We start from the raw sequence: 27,086 nt of genomic DNA on the forward strand, positions 1-27,086 counted from the left end.
CCCAGCCCTCCTCACCCCAGGACCCTGCCCATGAGCAGCCCCAGCCCCTCCCGCCCTGCAGTCCAGAGGCTACCGTGGAACTCCAAAGCCGCCTGAGTCTAGAGACACCCTAGTCGCAGGGGCTCAGCGCCCAACTGTCCAGCAGCTGCTCTGGAAGGGCTCCTGAGTCTGGGACTGTCCCTCCCGCTCCCCAAGCTGCCCACTCACTCTTGGCCTTCTCGTTCTTGCGTGAGGGCCGCCAGCGGAGGCAGGAGCGATGCTCGTCGAGGTAGTAGAAGCGGACCAGGCCCTTGGAGCCGCCTCGGAGCTTCACCATCTGGGTCCCCTCCTGCATGCTGCTCATGCACCGCTCCACTGGACACAGCAGAAACAGACCTCAGGGCCGTGAGAGCTGTGGCAGCCCGGGCCCTACCTACCCCCTGTCCACCCACCCAGGGCTGGCGCCAGGCGAGACCCCAGGGAGGACCTGCCCTTTTCTGCTGGGCCGTGGCCCATCCCAGAAACACCTGGACGATGCTACAGTCAGTCTGGACCCTGAGGGGCCACCACTCAGACTGAACGAGCACGGAAAGCCCACAGCTAGACACAGGGCCCAGTGGCTAGCCTGGCTCTCGGGAGCCACTGAACAGAAGAGACCCCTAAGCCAGGCATAGGGCACACCCAGCAGGTGCTACCCATGCCCATAGGCCACACCTGAGAGCCAGCACCCCCTTCCTGTGGCATCCCCAGGAACCTCCTCCTCCCCAGGGGGCAGCAAGGACACTCCACTGTCTACTCCCCAAGGCCACAGAAGGAGGCCCTGCATGAGGGCACAGATCTGAGGTCCGAGGGACTAGTCATCCCCCTTTTCTGTCCACAGGAGAGGGGGCCATAGGCTTTAAGGAGTCCAGGCCAGGGTCAGCTGGCCCTGGACCAGGGACAGGTCAGTATCTGCCCCCAAGCCCTGCATACCTGCTTACAGAAAGCCCAAGCCCTAAGAGCTTACGCTGCTGATGCTCAACAGTGTCCAACCCCGTGAGACGCACATAGGGAGGGACCCCTGGTGGGTGCTGCAGGGGACCTGGGCAGCTCCACCTGAGGACTCTGAGGAGGGAGCTAGTGCTGACCACAAGCAAAAAGGAGCCGCAGGCTCCGCACTCACAGGGAGCGAGGCCCAGGAAGACACAGGTATGACTGCTTGGTGCAGCAGGGACAGGGGACACACAGGTCCTTGAGGCCACCACAGGGTTTTGGAGGGTTGAAGCTGGATGAGGCCCCCTCTGCCAGCAGAGCAGGCTGGAGAGGCAGAGAGCCTTGACCGCAGCCTCCGGGGGCCACAGGACGCGATGCCAGGCCTTCCCTGAGCACAGCGCGCCTCCTCGTTCAGTCTCACCTGCCTAGGGGCCCTCCTGGCCAGCTCAGCACAGCAGCCCACCCTGCCTGGGCAGAAGGTGCCCCAGACACCCTGGAAGGCAGCTTGGAGCACCCGAGCGCTCCCCAGCACATTCCTCCAGGCCCCAGCACTGGCCCTGCTGGCTTCCCCCCCCACCCCGGGTTCAGCCCCCAGGAGGCTGGGGTACCCAGAGTGAAACAGCCGACACTGCGGGACCCTGTTCATCCCCAGAGAGAGACCTGGTTGATGCAGGGTGGGATGGGAGACCCCAGGCCCCTTGCACCTCCAAGAGCAGCCCCTACTGTCCCAAGGCACCTGGACAGCCCCATGGCCCTGTGGAGCTTGGTCAGTCCTCAGCAGGGAAACCGCTCCCTGGCCCTTCTGACCTAGTGGGTCAACCTGCCCCACGATAACACCACCACACTCCCTCCCACCCAGAGAAGCACCTCTGCCAGGTGGGCCACGGCTCCCACGGTCCAGCACATCCCCAAGTGATGGCAGTGGTGGGGGCTGGCTCGCGGAGGCCCGAGAGGCCCGGGCAGCAGATCGAGCAGAGGCAGTGCTGGGCACGAGGGCTCCTCTGTGCTGTCAATCTTGACCCGCCTCTTCCTCCTCCCCCTCAGAGCCCCCAAGTCTCTCCCAGGCTGTCCCCAGGCCCCGCTGCATTGGCCCGACGGCCACCTGCAGCCCCAGAAGGCCCCGGCCAGCCCGCCCATCCTCCAGGGCCCCGGGAGACCAGAGAAGCTGCATCCTGGGGGCTGGGGAGCTGCCAGCCTCAGCGCCCCCACCTCAGACCAATCCCGGCTAATCCTGCTTGGATCCAACCCAGCGTCCAGAGGATTTAGGCCAAGGGAATGCCCGGCTGCAAGGGGGCATGGGGAAGGCAGCAGGCTGTCCTGGGCCCCAGGCCTCAAGTCTCAGCTGAGGACTAAGGGAGGACAGCAGGACAGATGGGCCCCTCCCAGGACCCAGAGACACCACCCCAAGGCCTGAGGTGGTTCTCATGGGTCCACCCCTGGGGCCATTACCAGGTCCTGCCTACCTTGGGTGCCCAAGGCTTGTGTCTGTTCCTCTCTGCTCCACCCCAAGCCTCACACTTACAGGGACCTCCAAGTGGATCCCAAAGCCCAGGAGGGAGCAGGCCCAGAGCAGGGACAGAAGTGGCAGCATGTTTTCCCAAAGCCCCTGGCCCAGTGACCAGCTTCTGCAGGCCACTTGCCCAGGCCATTCTCCCAGGTCACACAGGACACCTCTGTGCTCCAGCTCCCAGCACAGGGGGGTGAGCGCAGGGCCCTTGAGCTCTGTCTGTGGCTCCCCAGGTCCTCCCCAGCCCTAGGCCCCTGCTGGCCGTCCAGCCTGGCCTTTCCCCTCGCCCACGGGGCTGAGCCATGGGGCAGCTGTTTCCAGTCACCACTTCATTGTGCCCCTGAGACCAGGCCTGCCTCCTGACCTGGGAAGGGGTCAGGCTCCACGAGGGCCCACCTATCCACCAGCCAAGTGGCCAAAGGTCCCAGTGGAGCCACAACCTGCCCAGACAGCCCCAGGGCAGCCACATGTCCTAGGAGCAAACAGTGCTCGGGCTGCCCTGGGGCAGAGGAGGGAAATGGAGGACTCCACACCTCCGGGATCTCTGGGCATCTCCCTGGCCAGCTCCCCCGGCCAGGCCCCACATGACAGCACAGACCAGCCCTGCCGGGGGCAGCTGTTGTATGACCACAGCACTCACTGTGATGAGGACCTCTGGGCCTCCTGTCCCAGCCAGCCCAAGTGGCCCTGGCCTGCCTGTCCCTGGGCAGCAGGAAGCTGGCCACAGAGATCCGATATAATCAACTCAAAGCCAAACCCAGACTCCAATTAGGAGCCCTGGCCAGAGGCCCTACCTCATCTGCTGGCTGGAGGTCAGCAGCAGCCTGCCCTTTCTGCCTTGAATTGGCTGAGGGGACCTTCAGCCACTGGGACAGGAAGGGGCACGAGCCCCAGAGTCCCCAGAAAGACAAGCGGCAGGAGCCCCCGACAGCATGGCCACCTGGGGAGGGGGAGCTTGGAACCCCCAGGGAGCAGCAGGACTAGAGCCAAGGAGAGGAAGCAGGCCAAGCTCTGGGGGTGCCAGGGCCTCTGGACACCAAGGCTGGGCAAGAGGGCGTGGCCCTTACCCGTGGTGTTCCAGGGCCACCACACTCCTCGGCCCTGGGCAGGGGGGGAGGCCACCACGGTTCCCTGCTGACCCGCTCCGACCGTCTCTCTGCGTGGCCAGGCCACGCACTTCCCGCACAGCCCACCAGCTCCTGGAATCCAAGAACAGCTGCTCCCCTCTGCCCTGGGGCTCCCCGCCCCGACACACCTGCTCTCCCCTGGCCTGGTTCCCCTGCCCTCCTTCCTCACGTCACCCACTGGCCTCTCACTGTGACCAGGGAGGGACGTGGGCGCCTGGACAGGGGCTCTGGGAGGGGTCCCAGAGTGAGTGGGCCTGGCCCCAGCCCCACACTGTGGCCGGGACTGTTTCTATTACAGGGAGCAGGGAAGAAGCCCCTGCACCCCAGACTCCTGCCACCTCCTCAGCAGCCCCAGGCTGCAATCCTCCTCGGACCAGGAGGGAAGGCCCAGCTAATCCGCCTGATGAACGGCTCTGCCCAAGGCTCCCTTCGCTGCCCTGGGGACCAGGTGACCCTCACCCACCTCTGACTCTGGAAGGAACTGCAGCTGCTAGTGAGCCAGTGTCCCAAGCTGGGGACATCACAGGGGAGTCCCAGCCCTGGGCAGCTCTGTCACCACACAGTGTAGCTGAGCCAAGACCAGCACAGTCAGAGGCCACTTGCCAGGCCCCTGGTCCCTCTGGATTCAGGCCCACTGAGATGCAGGCAGGCCTGACCACCCAAACCAGGAGGGTCACCTACCCGACTCCTGACACAGAGTGGGGAGGCTGCTCCCAAAGAGCCAGTACAGTTGGGGGAGTACCCTGCCCCCTCCAAGCCAGCCAGGACCCTTCCACAGCCACACAGAGCCACCCAGCAGCACCAGTTACACTCAGGGCCCAGGCCAGGGACCAAAGAAGCCCCCACCCCAATTGCAGCCTGAGAGCTACCCAGAAGATTCTTGGAGGCCAGCCCCATAACAAAGTCACAGAGGGACTCGGTGGGCCCAAGGCCCCTCCGCAGCACACCCTAACTCACCTGCCTGCCCGGCATGGGGCACCAACTGCCCTGCGTATCTCCAGTGGGACTGAGAGCACTACCCTTGGCCCTGTGTTTTTCCACAAGGCCCTGACCCCAACTGTAGTCCACACATAGGTGGCCCAGGCTCAAGCCTGATCCAGGACACTTGATGCAGACTGGCCCAGCTGTCCTGTGCCACCCCTGCAGGCTCAGGGGCTAAGGAAGCACCCACACTTGGCCACACTCACATGGAGGCCAGAGCTGAACCCAGTTCCCAGTCCAGGCCACCTGAGGGCCAGCAGCCCTGGTCAGGAAGGCCAGGGTCCCACTCAGACTCTCCCAGGTCCCTCCTCAGGCTGCACCCTGCACACACCAGTGGTACCCCATCCCCTGCCACAGCTCACATGGCTCCCAAAACCCCTCAACGCAGATCTGTCCAAGGGAGCTCCTCAGGTAAGGACTGAGGACCTGTTCCTGGTCCCTCTCCTTCACCCAGCACCCAGCTGCCCTGTGGGAAGTGGGGTAGGGGCCAGGGATGGACAGGGGAGGGCCAAGGCCACGTAGCTTACTCCAGGTGGGGGAGGAGCCAGTGGGCTCCCAGCCCTCCAGGCTCGGCCAGCTCTAGCCCTCTCCTAGAGAACCTGTGCCCAGATGCCCAGGACAGATGGACAGACAGACAGGACCATCTGAAGCTAGAAGAGGGGACAGGGAGAGTTCCATGAGCCTCAGGCCCCAGTCTGATTCCAAGAGGGCACTGTGACCCTCCTCCGCTCAGCTCTGCCCCTGCTGGCCCCAACAGCCTGGCCGGGAGAGCGGCCAGGCGACAGGTGCCCCTGGGCGCCTCCACCTCTGGGCTTCAGTTTCCCCTTATCAGAAAGTGTCCCCTGCAGCCGTGGTGCCCTCCTTCCCAGAACCCGCGCAGGACACACAGCACCTGCATGAAGGAGGACAAGGCCACACTGCTGGAGGCAGGGCAGCTGGAGTGGCCTTGTGGTAGAGATGGGCACTGTCTTCACAGCAGGCCCCGTGGCAGCGGCCACAAGGCCAGGGACAGCCCAGCACCTCCGCCTCTCCCCGGGGAAGGCTGGAGAGCCCACAAAGTCCACAGATTGCAACCACAGGCTTTGTGGTCCTGGGCCACCCTCAGGTGCCACGGTGCCCCTTGCACGAGCCAGGAGCAGGAACTACAAGGAATGGCACGCGATGCACACGCACTCATAGTGAGCAGTCAGGCTGGGCACAGGGGCACCGTCTCCCCTCCTGGTGCTCTCTCCCAGGACTTCCACAGCAGCCCTGGCCCACCAAGGCCCGGCTGTCCCCCCGCAAGGCCTCTTCATTGTCCTCTTTGCCTTCCTGAAGGCCCTTCAGAGGGTCCCTTCCCATGTCTGCCTAAGTAGAAGGGTCAGCAGTGTGGGACAGGAGCCGAGGCTCCCCTGGCCCTCCCAGTGCCGTCTCTCAATCTGCGAACCCAGCTCGGCACACAGGAGGTGCCCAGGTGGTGCCTGGGGAGGAGAGGAGGTAGGAGGAAGCAGCCCCAGCCCAGCCCTGCAGGGCGCCCACCGGGATGAGCCCGGCCCCTGCCCAGCGCCGCTCAGGAGGGAGGCAGGGAGGGACGGGCCCACACACATATGGCCGAGATAATTTAAACGTCTGAGAGCAGCAGCGCGTCCCCCCCGCACGTCTGGGCGCCTCCTCCCCAACTATTTTTACTTATCAGGGAGTGTGAGTCGACTCCTCCAGCCCTCCCCAGAGGGACCCCGGGCAGCTTGCTGGTTCCCCAGGGGTCCTGGCGAGGACCGGGAGACAATGGCCATGGCCAGCCCAGGGTCATTTGATGGGGTCAGCCCCAGACAAGCTTGGGAAGAGACATCAGGGACAGTGCTTTGTTCCCCCAGCAGCCCCCTTCCTGCAGGGCAGGCCACTGGCTTTCAGCAGGGTGCGGAGGGTTCTCTTGGGGAGGGAGGGGAGGGGAGGGGAGGACCCAACCCTATGGCGTGCAGCTCCACAGCTAGGACAGAGCCGCGGGGCAGGCTGGCCAGGTCTTGCTGTGCCCACTTGGGCAGCTTCTGGCCACCCTGCCCTCTCCCACCAGAGCTCTCAGACCCCAGAGCCAGGCAGGGACAGCGAGCAACCCAGGGAGTGGAAGAGGGTCCCCTGTGGCCATCCACGCTCCATTCACCACACACCTGGCTCACCCCGGCCTGAGCCCCACCTTCCACCTGCTCCCAAAGGTCCCTGGGGCTTGTGCAGCCAGCTCTGGCTGTTGCGTTAGGCGTGGGGATGGCAGCAACCTGGCCATCCTCAGCTCCGGGCATTAGCTCCAGGATCCAGCCCCACTTGGCCCAGGGAGAGCACTAGCAGGGTCTTCTTATAGTCTCACCACCCAATAGGGAGTTAGGGATGGAGACCGTCTGACGGACAGAGGTCCACAGGTGTCCAGCTGCATGCAAAGGTGCTGAACATCAGGAGCTCTCAGTCCTGGGGTGGTCCACACAGCCTGCAGTGGCAGAAATGGACAGGACATTCTCTGAGGCCGGGTATCCACTGTCCAGCACATCCCCACAGAGAAGGCCCTTCTTGTGTAGGTGGCCCTGGGCTCCTGCCCCAATCCAGTCCCCTCCAGGCAGTCTGGCCACAGGGGGAAGTGCCTTCAGCCCAGGGAGGCCCCAACATCAGGCCTTCCTCTGACTGCCCAGCCGAGCCCAGGCCTCCTTTCAGCCCCAGGGCCAAGTCCAGCCTCAGTGAGGGTCCCTCCAGAGAATGCGCCTCTCCCTGCCCCGCACAGCCCCAGATGGTGGCAGGTGGCAGATCAGCTCACAGTGGTGGCATTGATCACACTCGACAGTCCTCCAGGAAGAGGACTCTATTAATAGCCCATTTCACAGCTCCCTGCTCCCGCAGGCGCCCCTCAGCCCCATGTCCCTGGGGCCCTGTCCCTGACACCAACAACTGGCTTTCCCGAGCCTCGGTTCTCATCTCCTCCCCCGCCCTCCAGCAGGCCTGGCTGAGCAGATGCACACACACTTGGCCACGGCTCCCTGAAGACAGGTGCACGGCCAGCATGGGGGACGGGTTTGGCCCCCACGCCACTGCCCAGGACACTCCAGGAGGAACTGGAGAGGGAGTAGCCTTGGGGTGGGGCTCTTTTAAACCTGGAAGGTCACCAGATGGAGCCCTTGGTGGGGGGCCCGAAACTCCCAGGGAGAGTCCTCCAGGCTGTGGGCAGAGCCAACCCTACATTTCTCCTTGCTGCCTGGAGCCCAGGTCAGGCAGGAGGGAGGGCAGCTGCTGCCAGGGACGGGCAGCCCGAGTGGGGCCAGGCAGAGCCCAAGGAGAAGAAAACACAGGAGGGCTGAGCACCTTGGGTGAGTCCTCGCCTCTGGGGCACTCCACCCTGCCAGAGCAGCCCAGGCCACCTGGAGGCCAGGGAGCAGCTTCCTGGAGTAGCCCTGGGCCCTCCACAGCCCCACAGCACTCACAGGTAGCCTGTGGGTGGCGTTCTGGAGACAGAGCTGGCCCTCCCAGTCCATCCCCTAAAGGCTCCTGGCATCTCATGGAGTCACAATGCCCTGAGACCCTTGGAGGTCCACGGGCTAAGAGGCCTAAGCAGGCCTAAACAGGACCCGCCCCCAGGAATGAGTGGCCTGCTCCCCTGAGGAGGGACTCCACCCTCACATCCCAGGACCTGCCTGTCTCCTTCTGGGTGCAGTTGGCGGGCTCCCGGGGCCAGCTACTCCTGCCCCTGAGCAGCAACTGTCCCCTGAGGCTGTCCACCCCACATAAGGCCCTGCCCTAGGGCCTTCACCTGGCTGGTAGGGGGTCCCTGTGCCCAGGTGGTGACTCTCCACGAGCCAGAGAAAACATCCCACCCAGGAATGGGGCTGCAGCCCCCGCCCTGCCCCACACGTTCCCCACACAGGAAGTCCGTGCAGCCTGTGGAGCGCCCGCGTGGGCCGTGCTGGAAGCCGAATCCCAACAGATGCGTCCAGTTACTCAGCCCCTCCTCAGCCCCTCCCAGCCAACCACGGTGAATGCAGGCACATCCATGGGACCCTGCTCAGGAGGAGACACTCCCTGGATGGGGGCCAGCCCTGGTGCTCCAGGGGAAGAAGCAGGAGCTGGGAGTGTCCCCATGTCCCCATGGTGCTCTGTCCTCGGCAGCACACTGTGACTAAAAGGACCATGCCAGTGTGGCTCTTCCCTGCAGCACCTGTCCCCTGCCCAGAGGATGGAGGCTCAGAATGGGCCCAGCTATCCCTGCTGTATCCTCCCCTCCTTGGCCAGGTCCCCTCCCCTGGGGGCTTGCAAACCCAGGCTGAGTCTCCCTGACCCGGGGCCTTGGGACCACCTGTAGCTGAGATCCCCTACCCCATTAGTGGCAGGCCCAGGACTCTGCCTCCGTGGGCTCTCGGGGACCAGATGGGCCAGACATGACAGCCAGGCCCTCCCCAGGGGCAATCTGCCGTGGAAACTGCCTCCCTGGAGTGGGGGCTATGGCTGGGGAGTGCCCAGAGCAGTAGGAACCCCTCAGAGCACCTGCACCAACAACAGCCCAGCCACACTGCCCTCCCTCCGTGAAGGCCACCTCAGCCTGGGAGGGGAACGGGAAGGGAGAGAGGGACACTCATCCTGGAGCAGGGCACAGGCCAGGCCTGGAACCCCACAGGGGGGCCACAGCCCCTTTCAGGGACCCTCTGTGGAACACTTTGCAGACACACTGGCTTCAGGTGCTCGCCTGCTACCCTGTGAAGTGGTCCCACACTGTCCCTCTTGTCCCTGGAGGCTCAGAGAGGGTGGGTGCTCCGTATGAGGGCACACAGCCCTCCCAACTGCCCAGCTCCTCCCAGGCATCCATGCCAATCAGAAGTCAGAACAAGTCAGGTCCACAGCAACCAGGACCCAAACACAGTGCCAGGAGACCCCTCCACTCTCCCGGGAACCCGCCTGGGAAGGAAGCTCTTCCCGCCGTTCGCTTCACCCTTGGCGCTCCCTCACCTGGCCCAGAGCCCCCACACACTCCTGCATTTGGGGCAAACGGAAACTGCTCCAGGGAGGCTCTGCGCTGCCTGCTGGGCTGCTGACGCCAGCTCAGAAGCCCTGCGGGCAGCCCCTTCTCACGCCCAGCCTGGATTCTGCGGGCAGCGCTGGGCAGCCTCAGGGCGTATCACCCTGCTGTTCTGCATGGTTGCCTAGGGCAATGCCCGGTCCCCAGGTCGGGAAAGCGGGACAGATCTGAGCAAGAATGTTTGACGCCAGGGAGGACCATGCTGCCCTGTCCATGGTGCTGACTGACGCTCAGGCACGCGAGGCAGTGGGGTTGGGCCAGGAGAGCAGCCCCACTGGACACCCCAGCTCCCTCAGATCTGCCCCCTCCAGGCTGGAGTCAGGGGGCGAGTCAGGCCAGGGTCACCCCCTCCAGCTGCTCACCTCCGTACCCTCTGCAGGGGGCCTCTCCCTGCAGGATGGCGGCTGGGGCTGTGGAGGGCGAGGGGCTGGGTAGTCATTGCGGAATGGGGTCATCGTATGCATTCCTAGAGACCCTAGGGGAGGGGTCCAGCACTGCTCTCGCAGTCGGGGGTCCACCAACACCATTCTGGCCTGCAATCCCACCGGGAGGGTCGCAGTCCCTTTCAGGAACCCTCCTGCCTGCTTACCTTGGTCCGGGGTGAGCCCGCCGGGGGGCCCGGGCTCTGCCATGGCCCACGGGCACCAGCCCCACTGTTACCGGCACAGCCCGAGGGGGCCAGGGCCCCGCGCTGGCCCCCAGCGCCCTCCAAGCCCTAGCCTGAGCCGGGGCGCCCTGCACACAGCACCCATACCGGTTCAAAGCCCGCTGCCGGCGCCGCCAATGCCCGGCACGCCGGCCGAGGAAGGGAGGGGAAGGGGCGGGGCGAGGCGCCTCGGCCACCACTGGGACCGCCCCTCCCGCGGGAGCCCCGCCTGCCCTTAACCCTTGGCTGCCCGACGACGGCCCGCCCAGGCTGCTGTGGGCGCCAACAGCTTAGGGGTCTCAGGCGGCACTAAGCCAGCTGGCTCAGAGGCCAGAAGGGGAGGTGCAGCCGGCTCGGTCCTGCCACCTGCCATCCATCCTTCCCCCTCCCTCCAGGAGGCAGCCCTCCTACTCAGGAATAACTACACCCGCTGGGGGCAGAGCCAAAAGCCCTGTCTGGCAACACCCACCCGATTACCACAGGACCCGGTGGGCTGGATCCAGGAGTGCCCCCAGGCTGAGACTTCAGGGGTAGCTGAGGTGACATTCCACCAGCTGCCCTGGGCTGAGGGTGTCCGGCCTCCTGGGGGCCTGGCCCCAGGGCCAGCTCCAGTAAAGGCTCCAACCCTTTTTGCATCAAGTCCCCCCACCCCACCGTGTCCAGGAGTGCCCTGGTTAGTCCTCACCACCTGGCTGTGCAGGCCCTGGCACAGGGTCCTGTCAGGTGCCTGGGACCAGAGGCTGAGGCCTGTGCTGAGCTGCACCCCCTCCCATCTCCTGGCCCGTCATCAAGCCCTGCCACCCCCAGGACCTGTGGGGAGCTACCCTGCTGCCAGGCAGCAGCCCCACTTTCTACACCCCTTACCCCAGCCGTCCCTGCCTGCAGCCAGCCTGGCAGGGTCCCGGGGGCTTGGGGCCACTCATAGGGATGCTGGGCCCCGAGGTTGGGAAGGCCAGGCAGGAGGACAGGCCTGCGCAGCAAAGCTCGGGGCTGCCTCTGGGCTCACACCTTAGGGTGTGACGGCCTCCTGCCCAGCGAGGTCCCCAGGTGCGGAGGGGGAGGGAAGCCAGTATCAGTCTTGCTGCCAGCTGTGTCCTGCCCAAGGAAAGCCCCTGGGCCTGGCTACCTGGCACCCTTAAAGGGCAGCCTTCCCCTCCACTGACACTCATGGTGCCCTGACAGAACTCTGGGACTGTCCTCTGATGGACCTGTGTCTTCAAGGCCACACCCAGCCAGGGTCCCAGGGCCTGTGTCCACACCACTGAGCAGAGCCACTGTAAGGGGCATCCTCCTGTGGGCACCAAGACTGAGTGAGGGTCCTTGCTGGCCAGGGCAGGAGAGGGCCCTGGAGCTGTGGTAGGGTCAGCCAGGCCAAGAAGAGGGAAACAGTCCATTAGTGTGGCCAGAAGCCAGGGAGCCGCGAGGGTCACCCCACACCCGGGCAAGTCCTCCAGGAGAGAGCCAGCGGCACCACATCTCAGGGCAGGAGAAACAGGCAGGGAGGGGGAGCGAGGGAGAGGAGACACAACACCTAGGCCAAAGAGAACTGAAAGTGGGGATGAGGGACGAGGGACACTCAGGCCCCCCTCTGTCTCGGGGGCGGGGTGCAGAGCCCAGCCCAGCTTCTACCTCCTGGAGTGGATGAAGGCACACTGGAAAAGTCGGGTGAAACCCAAGTTCAGACTCTAATGAATAATCCATCTGCGTGGCCAGCCCCGCCCCCCGCACTCAGCCGGGAGATGATTTCCGCTAGCACGGCTGCGATTAAAGGGGTGATTAAAACCCTGCTGTACATGTTAATTTGCCAAGATTCTCTCTCCTAGGCCTCCTTTCTGGGCATGTAGGCAGAGTTCTGACTTCAAGAGCCTTAGGCCCAGGAGGGGCGGCTCGGTGGTGAGGAAGAAACTGAGGTCCCCAGGTCGAATCTTCTCCTCTGAAGAGGACCACGGGAATAAAGTCAGGACCCCCATCCTCTCTGGGGTCCTGAGATCAGGAGCAGGGTCACCACACTGCCCTGCTGAGCCTAAGCTCCTGCTGCAGAGAGAGGGCAGTCCCCCACCCCTGTGGACCCCACTCCCTGGGATGGGACCTTGCCGTTGGCTGCCCCATCCCTGCAGGGCCAGTCTAAGGCTGGATCTGGCTGTGGGCTCCCACTGGGCCTGCCCATTGCTATGCAGGCATTGCCAGGAAAGGGACCAAAGGACACATGCACAGAGGTCCTGGGCCAGGCCTACAGGTGGACAGAGCCCATCCCCTCTCTGTGCCCCGACGTTCAACGGGAATACTACACACGTGTTCACACGTGTCCTAGACTGAGGCTCTGTACCACGTGCAGCCACTCCACCCTCCAGGATATCACTGATAACCCAGATGTCCTCCTTGGCAGAGGTGACCCTGAGGGTCCATTCCCTGTTCTCTTGTGTTTCCTGGGAGGTGACCACCACAGCTTCATGCTGCCCACCCAAGACCCCACACAGTGTCCCTTTCTAGTCTCTCTCAGTTGGCAGGGAGGGCGTTTCCTTGCCCTACGGACTGGAGAGAGGCCTCAGGAGGGCCAGGGAGCTGCCCAGCATCCCACAGCAGCAGGAGGCAGCCGAGCTTTGGTGGAGCCCAATCCCAATTCCCCCAGGATAGGGTTTCCACCTGCAGCTTCGCAGTCCGCCCAGAAGTAGACCTCCTGGTGACCTGAACAGATGCCCTCCACCTCCAGTGCCCAGATGACCCGGAGGGAGTTCCGTGACCGTGCCTGCATCAGGATGACTGGCTCAGGGCCCACGCGTATGCTGTGTTGAGCAGTAAGCCCCAGGGTGGGACTCCGGAACTCAGCCTCAGAGAGGATGGGGCCTGAGGAGGCCTTCAGCCCTAGGGAGACAGAGCCCCAGGCACCTCTCCCAGCTGGACTGGGCTGCAAGCCTTCCCCTGGGGTCCCAGAGCCCTCTGCTGACCAGAGGGCAGCACTGCAGGCTTTCTGGGGCAGCCGCCCAAGGAGCAAAGCCCACTCCCCAGAGCCCACCGCTGGGCTGTCCAGAGTGATAGCCAGATGGGGGTGGCCTAGGCGTGGTCCAGGAGATGTCAGGGGGAAAGGGGCTTCCAATGCCACTGGAGACAGGAGCCCAGCTCAGCTCAGAGAGACACGCAGGGCAGTGCCCACATCAGGAGGCTGCAAACCCCGGTTCAAGTCCTGGGGGCCTCTGTGTACCCTGAGGGAATTCACTGCCCATCTGGCCTCCATATCTGCATCTGTCAACCTGGAGGGCTGGCAAGCCCAAGCCTTGAGGAGAAGGACCGTGGGGAGGGCAGTGGGCTCTCTCAGGGGGTTTGGTGGAGCCAGGCATTCTTGCACCAGAGGTCCAAGTGCATTGCCCTCTTTGGGGGCCACCTGGGTGAGTAGGGCCAAGAGCTCTGGCTCTGCTGTTCTTGGGATCACAGGGGCCTGGCCTGTGCCTGGGCAGCAGCAGCCTCCAGAATCAAGAGGCCACAAGGGAGTGGGGCCTTTGCACCCTCAGAAGCCTTTGGGGGCATCTCAGGTTTGGACTTATAACGCCATCCTTGGAGAGGTAAATCTCTCAGAAGAGTCAGGCTGCTCCCAAGGGCTGGGTGCCCCAGATGCACCTGGTTCCACCCAGCTGAGCAGGCAGGGTGCTGTGGCTTACCCCCCAGCACAGCACCGGGCACAGCCAGAGCCCTGTGTGTCTCTGTTTCTGCACCTCTGCGGCCACTTCAGAATGCCTGATTCAGGAGGCCTCCGGAGACCACCAGCTCTGCCTTCCAGGTAGGAGAACTGAGGTAGAAGGGTCCTGTCCAGAGCTTCAAGCTTCACAGCTGAGCAGGGACAGAAGCAAGAGCCCACAGCTTGCCCTCCAGGTGGGCCCGTCCCCAGCGGTCACAGTGGCCCTGCTGACCCTCAAGCAGTTGCCCCAGGATCAGCCTTGCACGGACATCAGGACTCCCTCTCAAAAGTGCCAGGTGTGTAAAGGTGGAGGCACAAGGGCCCAGGTGACAAGTTGGTGCTCACAGCCCCAGGTGACAAGTTGGTGCTCACAGCCCCGATGCCAGGAGACACAGGGCCAGCAGCCCGTGTCTGAGACGTTGTATTAATCATTCAACATCAAAGCCATTCAGTGTTGCTTCTTGCCTGGTACAAGAGTCCTGCCAATGTCACAGCTTCTGCTGGGAGACTGGGCTGCCCCGGAGGGCCTGGCAGGAGGCCAGACCCACCCCCCACGTACCGGCTGAACAGCCTCTTGCCCTGGGACGTGGCGGGGGAGGAGGGTGCAGGCAAGTGGCTCACTGGGTGAGGCAGGGATGCTGGTCTTTGGGGACACCCTTCCCCTCAGGTCCCAGCATGTCCCCAGTTCAGAGGTCCCCTGCTGCCTCGACCCTCAGATCCCCACGTGGAGTCAGGCCCACTGATGAACATGACCCAGGTCTTGGCTCTGAGGTTCAGCGGCTACCCAGAGGCACACAGCCTGGAGAGGAGGAAGATGGGCCAGGAGGGAGCTGGCCTGACCACAACACCCCTCAGGTGACGGCTGTCGGGCTGAGGAGGGCGGCCACCCGGCCAGCGTCCACCACGCCCAGGCAGAAGACTGGAAGGGACCAGAAGCAAAGCGAAGAGGCTGGAGGTGGGGACCACAGAGGTGCGAGGCTGCACAAGGCGTGGGGTCATGCTGGCTGGACCCTCACTGCCCCAGAGCACCCTGGGCTGCCAGGGCAGGAGGACAGCTGCAATCCCAGATCCAGCCAGAGAGCAGGGGCTGCAGATGGCCCCTGTTTGGGGTCAGGCTGTGGAGACTGGAGACAGGGTGACAGTGCTGAGGTGCCTAAGGGGGTGGAGTCCAGGGGGTGGAGGCCAGGGGGTGGAGGCCAGGGCAGCCAGAGGGTCAGGGAGCTTCGGAAAGGCTCTGGCCTGAATCACCACTGCCACTCCCCCAGGTATCGGTCAGGTTCCCCGTGGGCCAACGGCAGCCGGCTCTACCAACGCCAGCTGCAGCCAAGGCATACTCACACCCGCCAGGCTCCACGCTCCCCAGGAGGCCTCACAGCCCCACCCAGGCACCAGTGGGAGGGGCCTGGCCTAGGTCAGCAGGTCAGGGTCCTTTCCCGGGCTGCAGCGGCCCCAGCAGACCTGAGGCAGCCAGAGCTGCCCTGGCTGCCCTCCCTGCCTCCCCGCACCAGGCTGACCTAGATTCTGTGCCCAAGTGCGGCAGCCATGCAGAACTGCAGCCAGCCTGGCACTGAGACAGGTGGGCAGGAGTCCAGGACCAACTCGGCCAAGCAGCTACCAGCAGGGCCCCAGGACACACCCGCTGCAGGGTCCGGTGGGAGCTGCCCACGATCTGCCCCCCTTCCCAGTCTCTCCCTCTACCGGGCTCCCAAGGTCTCTCCCAGAGAGGGACTCTGAGAGGCTCTTGCCCACTGCCCACTAGGCTGGCCCTACCCAGGGCTGGAGGAAGGGGAGAGGGCAGGGTCACCCACTGCTCAAGGGCCCACCTGCACCAGTGGCCAGGGCTCAGCAAGGCTGGGAATCTGCTGGAAGCCCTTCCTGAGACCAGCTCCACAGCCCCAGCCTCTCTCCAGACCCAACAGCCAGCCCTGCAGGAGCGCTGCCTCCCGGCCGCCCCAGCCTGTGCTGCAGTACCATGTGCTCAGGCAGCTGGTCTTTCCGCCTAGGGACTGCTCCAGCCCTTTGGCCACTCACGTGGATTAAAACCACAAAGATCTTGGAAAACAGAAGCACATGGACCCTGCATGCAAATGTGTGCAAATAAGCCCTGGTCCTGGCCAGAGGGGGCCTTGCAGGCCCACAGAGCAGCTACCCCAGTGCCGAGACAGGACGGTCCCTGCCATACTTCCCTGCCCTTCTCCCTCCTCCCTGATCCCACCCCCATGGCCAGCAAGCATTTATTAAGCACCTACTATGTATCAGGGATGGCTGAGGACTGGGGAGGCTGCAATGAGCCAATCGGAAGCAGTTCCCAACCCCAGAAAGCATCTGGTGGTGGGGCAGAGCAATGCAGTTGGCCTGGCTCCGTGGGGAGCTGTAGGCCGTGGGCCCAGGGTCCCAGAGCATTTGGAAGGTCCTGGAAACAAGAGGCCTCTCCCCTGGAGAGCCGGGGCTCTTGGAGGCCTGGGGTGCAAAGGATAGCTCTGAGTATGCAAGCCCAGCCCCACTGGGGAGCAGGGCCCCTTCCTCAGCTAGGCCCAGCACTGGAGGCAAGGAAACGGAGGGCAGGAAGTGGCCTAAACAGCTGGATCCTGCCAGCAGGGCACCTGGCCCAGGACGCAGATCAGCGCACGTGACCGGAGCACCAGGGCCAGAAGCACACGTGGCAAGACACTGCTGACGGACTCTGCCCTTGGCCATCAGCGCCTGGCCCTCACTGTGCCACAGATGGACAGTTCCATCACCAGAGCCAAATTGAAACTACCTCCAAATGCTGCCTGCCCCAGGCGTTCCACAACGATCTCATCTCACTTGCAAGTTATGTGCTAAATGTGTCCCCAACGTGCTTTTCAAACACCCTTGTTCCATTCAGAAACCACTACTCGGTGTCTACTGGTAGAAGGAGAACCAATACCAACCTGAGTGGGAGCTCTGGGGTCCCCAACAACAAAACAGAAGGCTCCCAGCAGAGAGGGCCGTGGTCGGGGGAGCTCATCACCCGGGACCACGGGCAGAGCGCAGCTCGGTCCTAGACTCAGTGGACTCCCAGCAGGTGGTGAGAGCTGCACCCGTGAGCTGGTAGCCATGAGGTTCCACGGGGCCCGAGGCCCACCAGAGCCCCAGCCCCAGGAGACCGTGGCCTGGTGGCCAGGGAGAGCAAGGCAGGGCTGCCTCTTTACAAAGAGCAGCTGGGTCACTAGGTTCAATAGCACCTGGAGTGCCCCAGTGTCCACAGATCCCTGCTGCCTGGGCTCTGGAGAGACAGTCCAGGTTCAGGGGTGGCCATGCACCAGCCCCAACTCACCCAACATCATAACACTCACGAGTGGTCGTGTCATGCAGGCCAGTGTGACCCTGGGATCCAAGAGGTCGAGGGGAGTCAAACCCGGCAGCAGGACCGTCCCTGGGCAGACCACAGTCATTGTAGGGACTGTGCCTCTGTGGGGTGAGGGTCTGGGTGGGGCTCTCTCAGAGGACAGAGCCAGTACCCACACTGCATGACCCAGCACTCAACCCACTCTGGCCTCCCCAGGCCAGGCCCTGGGGCATCTGTCCCAACACCTCTGCCCTGGGAGACGAACCTTCAGATCTGCCAAGGGAGGCCAGAGAGCAGAGGTCTCACCAAAGGCACGGGGCCGGCAGGGAGGTGCAGCGAGCCGCATCCCAGCTGACTGTGCCCAGAGGTGTGGACCCCAGCACAGAGAGGGGGTGGGAGCACACAGCCCGGGAGGCCCCTCCTTTTCCCTCAAGCCCAGAGAAAGACACCGATTACTTCCTCATCTGGGTTCCCGCCAGAGTTCAGCCAAGGTGTCAGGGCCTGGGGGCAGCTGCCTGGTCCAGCACAGTGCAGTGGACTGTGAGTGGAGCTACTGCCCTGGCAGCAGGCACTGTGCGCCGGAGGGCTCAGTCCTGGGCGTCTTGTCACCACGAGCCTCGCCCTGCTCTTGCGGAGATGCGAATTCTATGAGCCTCCCCAAGTTGACCTCTCATCAGCCCCTTCTGGCTGACCACACAGCAAGTGGCCACCTCCAGGGGACCAGAGGTGGGTGAAGCCACACTTCCCCCCAAGCCCAGCAGCAGGGGCCCAGGTCAGATCAGCACTCCAGGGAGCTCTTCTAGCTCCACCTCTCACGTCTGTGTGGAGGGCCCCACGGGGCGGCCCCTGCTCCAGATTCCTCAGCACAGGGCTGGTGGGGCCCTCGCTGCCGCCCTCCCCTCCCCACGGTGGCCAGATACTGGGCCAGCCCCTTTCCCACAGAAAGACCTTGGCAAAGTCTCTGCATGGTAGAGACCGCCTGCATGCCTCACAGGGGCTGGACGCTCACAGGTCCTCCTCCTGCCCCTGGGCAGCCCAGTGCCTTCTCTGAGGGCCCAGCCCTAGCCAGTGACCTCCCTCTGCTGTCAGGGCCTGCTGACAGGTGGGACGGGTCCCTCTGCCGGCTGCATGGTGACTGTTACCTGTGCCCCCCAGACAAATCCCCTGCCCTGCTCTGGGCACCATGACCTCGACTGGCCTGCCCTTGGTGCCAGCCACCTCCCTGCCACGTGCCACCTGCCTATGTCATGGCCCACAACGACCCAGCGCTATGCAGGCTGATGTTTATTTTTTCTTTAAAGTAAAAAAAGAAAAGGAAAGAAAGAGGGTGAGTCACTGGGGTGTTCGAGGGGAAGGCTGAGCACAGCTCCCTCCTGAGGACGGGAATCGTCCCTGCCCCCTCCTCCCCGAGGTCTGGGTACTGCGTGAGGCCGGGACTGCCACTCAGCCTGAGGAAGCTGTGGCCTGGAGAGTCCTCCGGGCTGACCTCTGGGGCCGCAGGTCTCCCATGGGCTCTGCTGCCCCATCGCAGCAGTGTGTCCCAGAGCAGGGGCCACGAGAGGCCAAGGGGCTTCACATCCTACTGTCACAGTCCACCTGGGGGCTTCCGGAGCACAGGTCCCATCCCACGGCCAGGGAGTGGAGGAGAGTGGGGTGTGGGGACCAGCAGCTCAAGCCAGCTGCTTGGCCCAGACCTCATTCCTGTCCCGGATGGTGGGTGGGGCCAGTCCAGACTGGCTCCCCAAGAGCCCTGGGTACCCCAAACCCCAGGCCACTGTGGACAAGGTCTGTTCGGCATGAGATGACCACCTAAAGCCCCTGCTGCCACACCTGGGACCTGAGGACTGGACTGGTCAGACCCTGGGTTCTGGGGATAGCTTCTGCCCCCTAGGAAGGAGGTGTCATGCTGGAGCCCAGGTTGGACAGAGAGGGCCTGACTGGCCTAGGGAGAGTGCCTTCACCTTTTGCAGTGCCAGTCACAGTGAACCCCGGGGTCCCCTCTGGCCTGGAAGCCCAGGAACAGCAACTCCACTTCCCCGTCCTCTCCATGCTGGAGGCCAGTTCTGAGGTTGAAGTGGGCTTCTCCACCAAGATCCCTGACCAAATCGAAGTCGGAGGAGGGCCCAGTGGGGAAGCTGAGATCCAGGAGGGAGGGTGGCCTGTCACCAGCCATGGGGGGACGTTTAGGGGGCCCGGGTCTCCACGCTGCCTGTGCCTTCCCGTGTTCCCCTCCACCCACAGGAATCAGGGGTCTGCTGGGACCACAGGGGGCCACAGCCTAGCTGGGCTGCCAGGCAAGCCACCCTGTGACCTCACATGTCCCCAGGGGCAAAGGCAGTGGTGACGGCTGAGTCACGCCCACAGCTCCTGAAGGCTCAGCTGAGCGCAGGGCAATTTTCTCTTGAGGAGAGGCGGAGAGCGCAGGCTGGGCCAGCCGGAGACGAGGGTTCCGCGTGACCTGCCAGCTTCTCCCAGTCCCGGGGCAGGAGCCTGACCAGACCTAAGGCCTCCTAGAGGAGCTGGCCACCAGGTCCTGTGGGCAGTGGCTGTGCTCACTGACCAGGTGGGCTGGTGACCCGGCCTGCTGTCTAGCAAGTGTCCTTGGGAAGTGCCAGGCCTTCCGGGGAGTCCGGTGGGAGGCCTGGCATCTCTGCCCACTCCTGCCTCACCCGGGGAGCCTAGAGGCCCAGAATAGACGGAGCCTGGAAGGGGGTGTCTGGCAACTTGGGGACCCCGATGGCAGCCCCAGGTCCCAGGGGCACAGGTGGGCTCTCTAGGTCCTTCCAAGTCCCCCACCGCGCGGTCTGATGATCCCCAGGCAACGCCGTCTCCTTACAGATGTGGAATATGATAATTCCCAATAATGCCAAGCCCAAAATAACCCACAGTGTGCGGCTTGCGGCTCCTCACAGGAACGGGACTGACTCAAACACAGCTGCAAGTTGCTTTAAAAATACACTAAACACGCACAAACACACACAAAGGCACACAAACACACACAGCCCTCCACCCCCGCGTGCTGCCTGGCAGGTATACGGGGTGAGGATGGGACACGGCTAGAGGAAGACCCTGCCCTTCACCCCTGGGGCTGGAGGGGCCCCAGCAGCAGCTGGCGCAGGGCAGATGCATCTCCCAGTCACCCCAGAGACCCCAAAGCTAAACCTCTCACACCACAGGACCCCGGCTCTCAGGGCGGAGACTCACCCCAAGGGAGGCAGCAGGTCCTTGGCTCCCTCTGAGGGTTCAGTGGGACAGCTCCAGGCTGCTCCTACGCTTTTGGCAGCTCAAACACCAGACCAGCACCAAGCAGCCAGTGGCAGGTGCCCACTGTCCTCTTCTCTCCCACCAGAGGGTCCCGGGCATGGGCTGGCCCAGAGCACCTGCATGGCACTGGGGGCACAGATGTGCAGGTACATCTGTCCAGCATCACAGGGACCTGGCCCGAGAGGCTGTGGGAAGGAGTGGGCCCCTGGGGAGGTGGCCCAAGGTCCAGCTGCCACTTGGCAGGGAGTCCCCAGTATGGGCAGAGGCTGCTGGGGGACCCCCACACTCCTATGCAGCCCCAGGCGGGAGTCATGCCACCCCAGGTTATGCCGTGTCACTCATGCCAGAACAGAGCGCACCACTGATCCCCACAGGCAGGAAGCAGAGCCTCTCAGCAGGCGTGAGACCCTCTGGGAGCTCTCTGGGTATCCCTGAGTGTCATCCTAAACATTGGATGGAAAGAGAGCCAAGCATCTGCTGGGAAGGGGACAGGTGAGCCGTAAGCCCATGGCTCCTGATGGGGCCGCCAGTCACCCTGCAGGTCAGCAAAGGGTGCTGTTGATTGGGCTCCCAGACTGGAGACCAGGTCTGGGCCTGCTCACCCCTGGTTCCAGGGCCCACGAGTGCTTGGCAGACAGCAGCCTTCATAGCAGGCACTACTCAAGGGAGGCTGGACGGTGAGGACAAGGACCACAGGACAGGGCTCAGGACAGTGGGTGCGGGGCCCAGCTCAGCCCAGCAGGCTCTCTAGCTCTGCTCCTCTAGAGCTGCCCCTCCTGCCCCAAGATGCAGACAGGCTACCACTGGCCTCTCACCCACCGGGGCTCCGGGGCCACCTCTGATCTGGAATTTCACTGTGACCCATGTCCCCACTCCTGACAAGTGGGCCACAGGCCTGGCCTAGAAACGGTTGCTCAGACACTGGCGAGTCACGCGATCTGCTTCACGGCAGGTGGCCAGCAAGGGCTACGGCAGAAGGAGTCTGGGTCTTGGCTTGTGGGCTCCTGCCCTCCACCCCCACCTAAAGGCTCCTGGAGAGCAGGTCTGGGTAGCCCTCCTGCTGAGGGTCCCCGGTGCTCCTAAGACCCCCCAAACCCTGGGCTCACAGAGGCTCCCCTGCACCAGGGTTGGAGGCTTCTCTCAATGCCCTTCCTGCTTGGGAGATGCAAAAGGGGCTACCCAGCAGTCCCTGCCCACCGCTCCGGGTGCCAGAGACAGCGGGGGCCATGTGGGGAAACTCATGCCCAGATCGGAGCCCCTCTGACCCCACCTACACTTGGCTGCTGGAAGGTGCTGGCTGGGCCACTGCTAGAATCTGCTGGTGACAGGGCATCCAGGGGCTCAGAGGACCCCGGAAAAGGGACATCAGGTTGTGGGTGCCAGGTATGGCTTTCCCTGCGGAGCCTGGAAGCTCTGGGCCACAAACGGAGTAGACAGAAGGGGCTGTGGAGGAGGAACACCTTGCCCCTCCAGGGGAGTGGCCCTGGGCAGGCCCCAAGGAAAGAGTTGCACCCAGCAGGAGGCTCGTTCAAGGGGGCCATGCCAGCGTGGAGACGGACAGGTCTGGGAGCTCTCAGTAGGCACCCCCCAGAACCAGACCCAAGGAGGGTGGGACGAGATGCCACCAGCAGGATCCTCCTCCAGGCTGCCATCTGGGCCCTGCCTTGGACAGCCCTGCCCTTGGACAGACCCGAGGGAAGCCTTTCTGGGTTTGCTGACGAGGTGCTCCCTGGCTGGCTAGGACTGGGCACCGGTTGCACATGATGCCAGGGATCAGGGTAAACTGGCTAGGGACCCTGACGGGCCGAGTGAGGGTGCTGCTAGACACCAGCCCTTCCAGGAACAGGACTGATGGGTGGCCCTGGATAGGGCCAAGTCCCTAGCACAGGAGCCTCCTGCCCAGCCCCCGAGTAGGGAGCCCCAGCCAAACGTCTCCTGTCCCTGTGAATTATTCAGCACCAGCCTGGGCCCATCTGCTGCTCTCTGGGATGGCTCAGGGAGGGCTTGGTGATACTTCAGGACCCGTCCCAGCCCCAGCTGCCTGCTGCTCACAGCAGCCACTCCCAAGGCCAGATAGGCAGAGAGCAAGGTGGCAGGTGGAGTGGGCCAGAGGAGGGCAGGACCAAGGACTTCCTGTCCCTGCCAATGACCGCCCCTCCCCGTGGGGCTCACCCCAGGACAGCAGCTGCTGCCTTTGAGCTGAGATGAAATACTTCCACAGGGCTGCTCTCCCACCAGGCAAGGCCAGGGGGAGGGTGGCGGGGAGCCTGGGCTGGGCAAGTCCCTGGGAACCTCCGGTTTGCCCTGAGGGTGCACAGTCCTTGGTCCAGTAGCCTGGCCCAGCTACCCCCCAGCCTCAACTCTCTTACAAACCTGGGTGAACATGTGGTCCCCACAGTGTGGGGGCAAGTGCAGAGTGACACCAGCTCAGCTGTGCAGCCAGGGCTGCCCACCACCCCCACCCCCAGGAGACCTCGAGACCTTTACTTTTGCTGCCCACAGGCAGGCCACCAGGGGCCAGATGTAAGGCTCTGCTCAGCCCCAGCCCCCACGGGCCTGAGGCGGAACACAAGCCGCACTTCACAAGCTTGGCGTTACTAAGGAAGGACAAAGGCCCAGGCTGGGAACATGCTCTACGTGTGAACAGACAGTTCCGCACCAGCACGCAGACTGAGTCCTCCTCTGCAGCTCCGGCCTGAATCATTGCCTCCCCTGGCAGCCAAGAGGAGAGCCAGAACACGCCACGGTCCAGGGCTGGGGGGACTCCAGGGGCTGAGGTCCATCCCCCACCCCCAGGGAGGGGCCGCAACCATAGACACCAGGCCGCAGTTCTGGATCGCTGTCTACCCCATCTGCAGCTGACCTCCGGGGTGTGCAGGCTTCCTCTGCACCAGGAGGGTCCACAGCATGCCTGTATCAGACCCATAGGGCTGCTGTCCACAGTGATGGACTGTGATGGGGTCAAGGCTCCCTGGTCTAGCGGTGGCCCTTGCAGCTGGTACCTGGGGCTGAGGGGAGAACAAAGAGCAGGTAGGGAGACAGATCTGAAAGTGGGGTGCGTGGAAGTTACCCCTGGAGCTGCTGGGAGCCAGCTTTGATCCGCACAGCCCTGAGATCCATCTTCATTAGCCGCATTCTCAGCTACAATTTCCACCTGTCACTGCAGGTAGTGTTCCTCGAGGACACTGTGGCACATCGCAAGGGGAGGGCAGGCACCCCCTGCTTCTGGGCCCACAGCCCACAGTGAGGACTGGGGCAGGCCCACACCAACCTGCCCTCAACTGGGAGAGGTGGAGACGGCAGCGTCCTCCCTCCAGGGCACGCCAGGGCTGTCTGCTGCCCTCTGCCAGGCTGTGTCCCATATTGCACCAAGACCTGCTTCAGCGCGGTGGACAAGGGCCAAGCAGTGGGCCCCAGGGAAGCCACCAGCCCAATCGACTCCCAGAGCCCATGTACCTGCAGAGCCAGGGAGAGCACTGCTGGCCCATCACACCTGTCGACAGGCTCGTCACCTCTGCTGGTGACCATGCACTCTCAGCCACCACCACCCCCTCCTACAGATGAGGAGACTGAGGTTCAGAGAAGCCAGCATCTGGCCCCAGCACCCACAGCCCAGGAGCAGCAGGCAAGAGGCACAGGCATGGTTCGGGGCGGGCTGGCAGCTCCCAGACCCAGAAAAGCCTCCGACAAGCCTGTCCTGAGGTCCCAGGAGAGCAGGAAGCAGCCCATGTCGGGGAGCCGGGTAGGCGGAAGGCCCTGGGGGGAGCCTTTTTTCATGTTTGCTGAAGGCTGCTGGAGGGATCCCAGAAGGCCGGCGCGTCTTGGCTTTGTGCGGGAGGCTCAGGGAGGCAAGCAGGAGCCCTCGGAAAAGTGGGGCATCTCATGGTTCCTTAACAAGGCACTCACAGGGCTGGCCGCCCCACCGTGAAGGGCCACTGCGAGCACTCGAAACGTCTCCAGAGGAACTGGAGGCTTTGGCAAACGAAGACCAGGTCCCTCCCAGGAGGGGCTCCCAGCATTTGCTATCCTGAAGCTCAGCCACAGGCAGGCCCACCTGTGCCCGGACCAGCGCCGGGTAGGGCTCTGCTGGGCAGAGACCCTGATGAGCAACAGCCTCCCTCACCCACTGCCTGAGAAATGGCGGGGACAACAGGCTGAGATTGGGGAAACTGAGGCCCACCCTACCAGCAGCAGCCCTAGCAGTGCCAATCCCTGTCTATGCATCAAAGGTGCCTGCAGCTACACCTCAACTCTGTCTCAGAACAGCTGAGCCCTGGGGGACAGCAGGAGCAGGGCTGGCTCATGGGCCAGGAGGGGGCATCAGAACCCTCCATTTCTGTCCTCGCCTTCACTCAAAGGCCAGAACATGGGCAGTGCATTTTGGTAGAGGCTGCTGGAGCAGAGCTTCATGACAGCCTCCAGTCCTGCCCACAGCCTGCTACTGCCAGCCCACTGGGCAGGAGAGGACACTGAGGCCAAGCCACTACCTAAGAACACACAGCTGTGGACCTGGGATCCAATCTTTCTGCTTAGTGGCAGGGCCATGGCTTCTCCCACTGACTGACCTGGCCAGGGTCTGAACCTCCATCACCCAGGAAGAACAAATGTCCAGCCTAGGTGACAGCCTCAGGAACAGCAGAGGCCACACGGAGAGCTGGTCCCCACCCCACTTCCCCCAGCCCCACATTNAGAGGCGGAGGGAGGGAGGGAGGGAGGGAGAATGAAAGACAGAAAGAAAAGAATGGCTGCTTTGGCAGGGGAGGGGTTCAGATCCACACTTTGCTGGCTTCGAGGTAAACCTGTGAAGCAGCTACAGTGCAGGGCAGTACTGGGGGCAGGAGTCTTAGAGGAGTCCAGCCCCAATCTGAGCCTCATCAGAACAGTCCTGGGGGCCTTCTAGAGCCACTGGAAATGGAGCAGTGTCTATTGGTTTGAGGAAAAGGAGACTTGGGAGACCAAAGTGGTGGCAGGGGCTCCTCCCCTCCCCAGCACCCTCTGGAGACAGTGCTGGGCCCAAGCAGAGCCTGGCATGTGGCCAGTCAGGGGCTCCCACAGCTGGGTAGCTCTGCAGAGCAGAGAAGGCAGACCCTCGAGGGGCAGCGTGGTGGCCACCCCAAATACACGACGGCACACCTGCACCCTGCCAGCTGAGCTCATCTGGGAAAGTGGCTCTGCAATGTCACCAAGTGAAGGCTCTTGAGAGGAGGAGCTCATCAGGGATCACTCAGGTGGGTCCTAATCCCATGACAAGTGGCCTCCGAGAGAATCGAGAAGATTCAAGACACACAGACGGGGAGGAGACGGAGAGAAGCCCTGTGAGGACTCGGGCCAGAAGGAGCCGTTCAGCCAGGCGCCGAGGACTGCCAAGGACAGCCACACCTCCCGGCACCTCCAGGTGGGCGCGGCCCTGCTCACACCTGAGTCACAGACTTCTGGCTCCAAAACTGTGAAAGACAGATTCCTAGTGCTTTAAGTCATCGGTGTGTGGCACTTTCCCAGCAGCCCTAGGGAATGAAGGGCCCTGGAGCTCAGGAAGAGGACAGGCCAGCTGGAGGTGCAGGCTCTCCGACAAGGTGGGGAACAGGGACCCCTAGCCTTCCCTGGGGCCAGCATCGAGCAGTGTGCTTCCTCTGAACAATCTGGTCAGGCCCAGTGGCCCCCTTGGAGCACGAGGCTCCAGATGCTGCTCAGCAGAGGAAGGGAAGGGCAGATGGTCAGGCGGCCTGCCAGGTCCCACAGCCGCCCAGGGGGCCCAGGCTGCGGGGTTGCCCAGAGGGCTCTGGAGCCCCATCCTCAGAGGCCCCCCTGCATACCCCTCCCATCAGGCAGGGCCTGCCCACACAAATGTAGCAGCTGCCCAGAGGTGCAGTGCCAGTCCTGGGGCCCAGATCTGTCAGTGCCATCCACTCGGGCCCAGGGGCCACGTCAGGGAGGAGGCTTGGCTGAGGCTCAGGTTGGGGCCCTCCTGAGGCCCTCCCCAGACCCAGGACGCTTCAGCCACTTCCCCTTCACATCCTCCAGGCCCCCTGCCTCCTGTTCTCTCCAGGGTCAGCAGCTCAGTGGTGGTCATGAATTGTAAAGAGCCCAGAGCCACAGGTCCCTAGCACGGCCACATCTCCTCTGCTCCTGCACCATCCCAGCTGCTGGATCCCAACAGCAGAGCCTCAGGGGGAAAACAAGAGTCCCATGAGCACTGACCAGCTGGCCCCTTTCCCAGGCAGCCTGGACACTTGGAGGGGGTCGTGTGTACATGCCACAGGTATCTACCTGGATGTGTGCAGGTGTTTGAGGGCACGTGTGTCTTTGTGGGCCCAGTAAAGGAGGAGGAAGAGCTGACAGGGGCCCCGATGCTGCAGGACACAGGGAAGCAGGGACGCGGATCCTTCCCTTGCAGACTCTGGCAGAGAGCAGACGGCGTCCCCTGCTCTCAGATGCCCCAAGGTCCCTCTTTGTTTGCCCTGAGCCTGACTCTTCCCGGTGCTTCCCACTCACTGGGGCCTAGTAGAGAGCAGAGCTCATAAAACAGGTGTGAAGAGCCTGCTCTGTGGGGGTGGGGACCCAGGAACTGTCGCCCAAAGGCTGCTGGGAGCATAGCAGGGGATGG

The 27,086-nt window shown here is 63.6% G+C and overlaps 1 protein-coding gene across 1 annotated transcript in view; it reads right to left on the bottom strand.

The window, feature by feature from the left end:
• The window catches only part of LOC107155445 (1-phosphatidylinositol 4,5-bisphosphate phosphodiesterase eta-2), a 34,572-nt gene extending 24,179 nt beyond the window's left edge, over nucleotides 1-10,393 (bottom strand). The window contains exons 1-2 of the mRNA XM_048783569.1: nucleotides 10,179-10,393; nucleotides 208-354 (exon numbers count right to left, since the gene is read on the bottom strand). Of these exons, the coding sequence (XP_048639526.1) occupies nucleotides 208-354; nucleotides 10,179-10,221 (190 nt within the window). The 5' untranslated portion in view covers nucleotides 10,222-10,393. The remainder of the gene's footprint in view (nucleotides 1-207; nucleotides 355-10,178) is intronic.
• Between the last annotated feature and the right edge of the window lie 16,693 nt (nucleotides 10,394-27,086).

The sequence above is a fragment of the Marmota marmota genome, unplaced genomic scaffold (assembly GCF_001458135.2).
Source record: "Marmota marmota marmota unplaced genomic scaffold, marMar, whole genome shotgun sequence".
Lineage (NCBI taxonomy): Eukaryota > Metazoa > Chordata > Mammalia > Rodentia > Sciuridae > Marmota > Marmota marmota.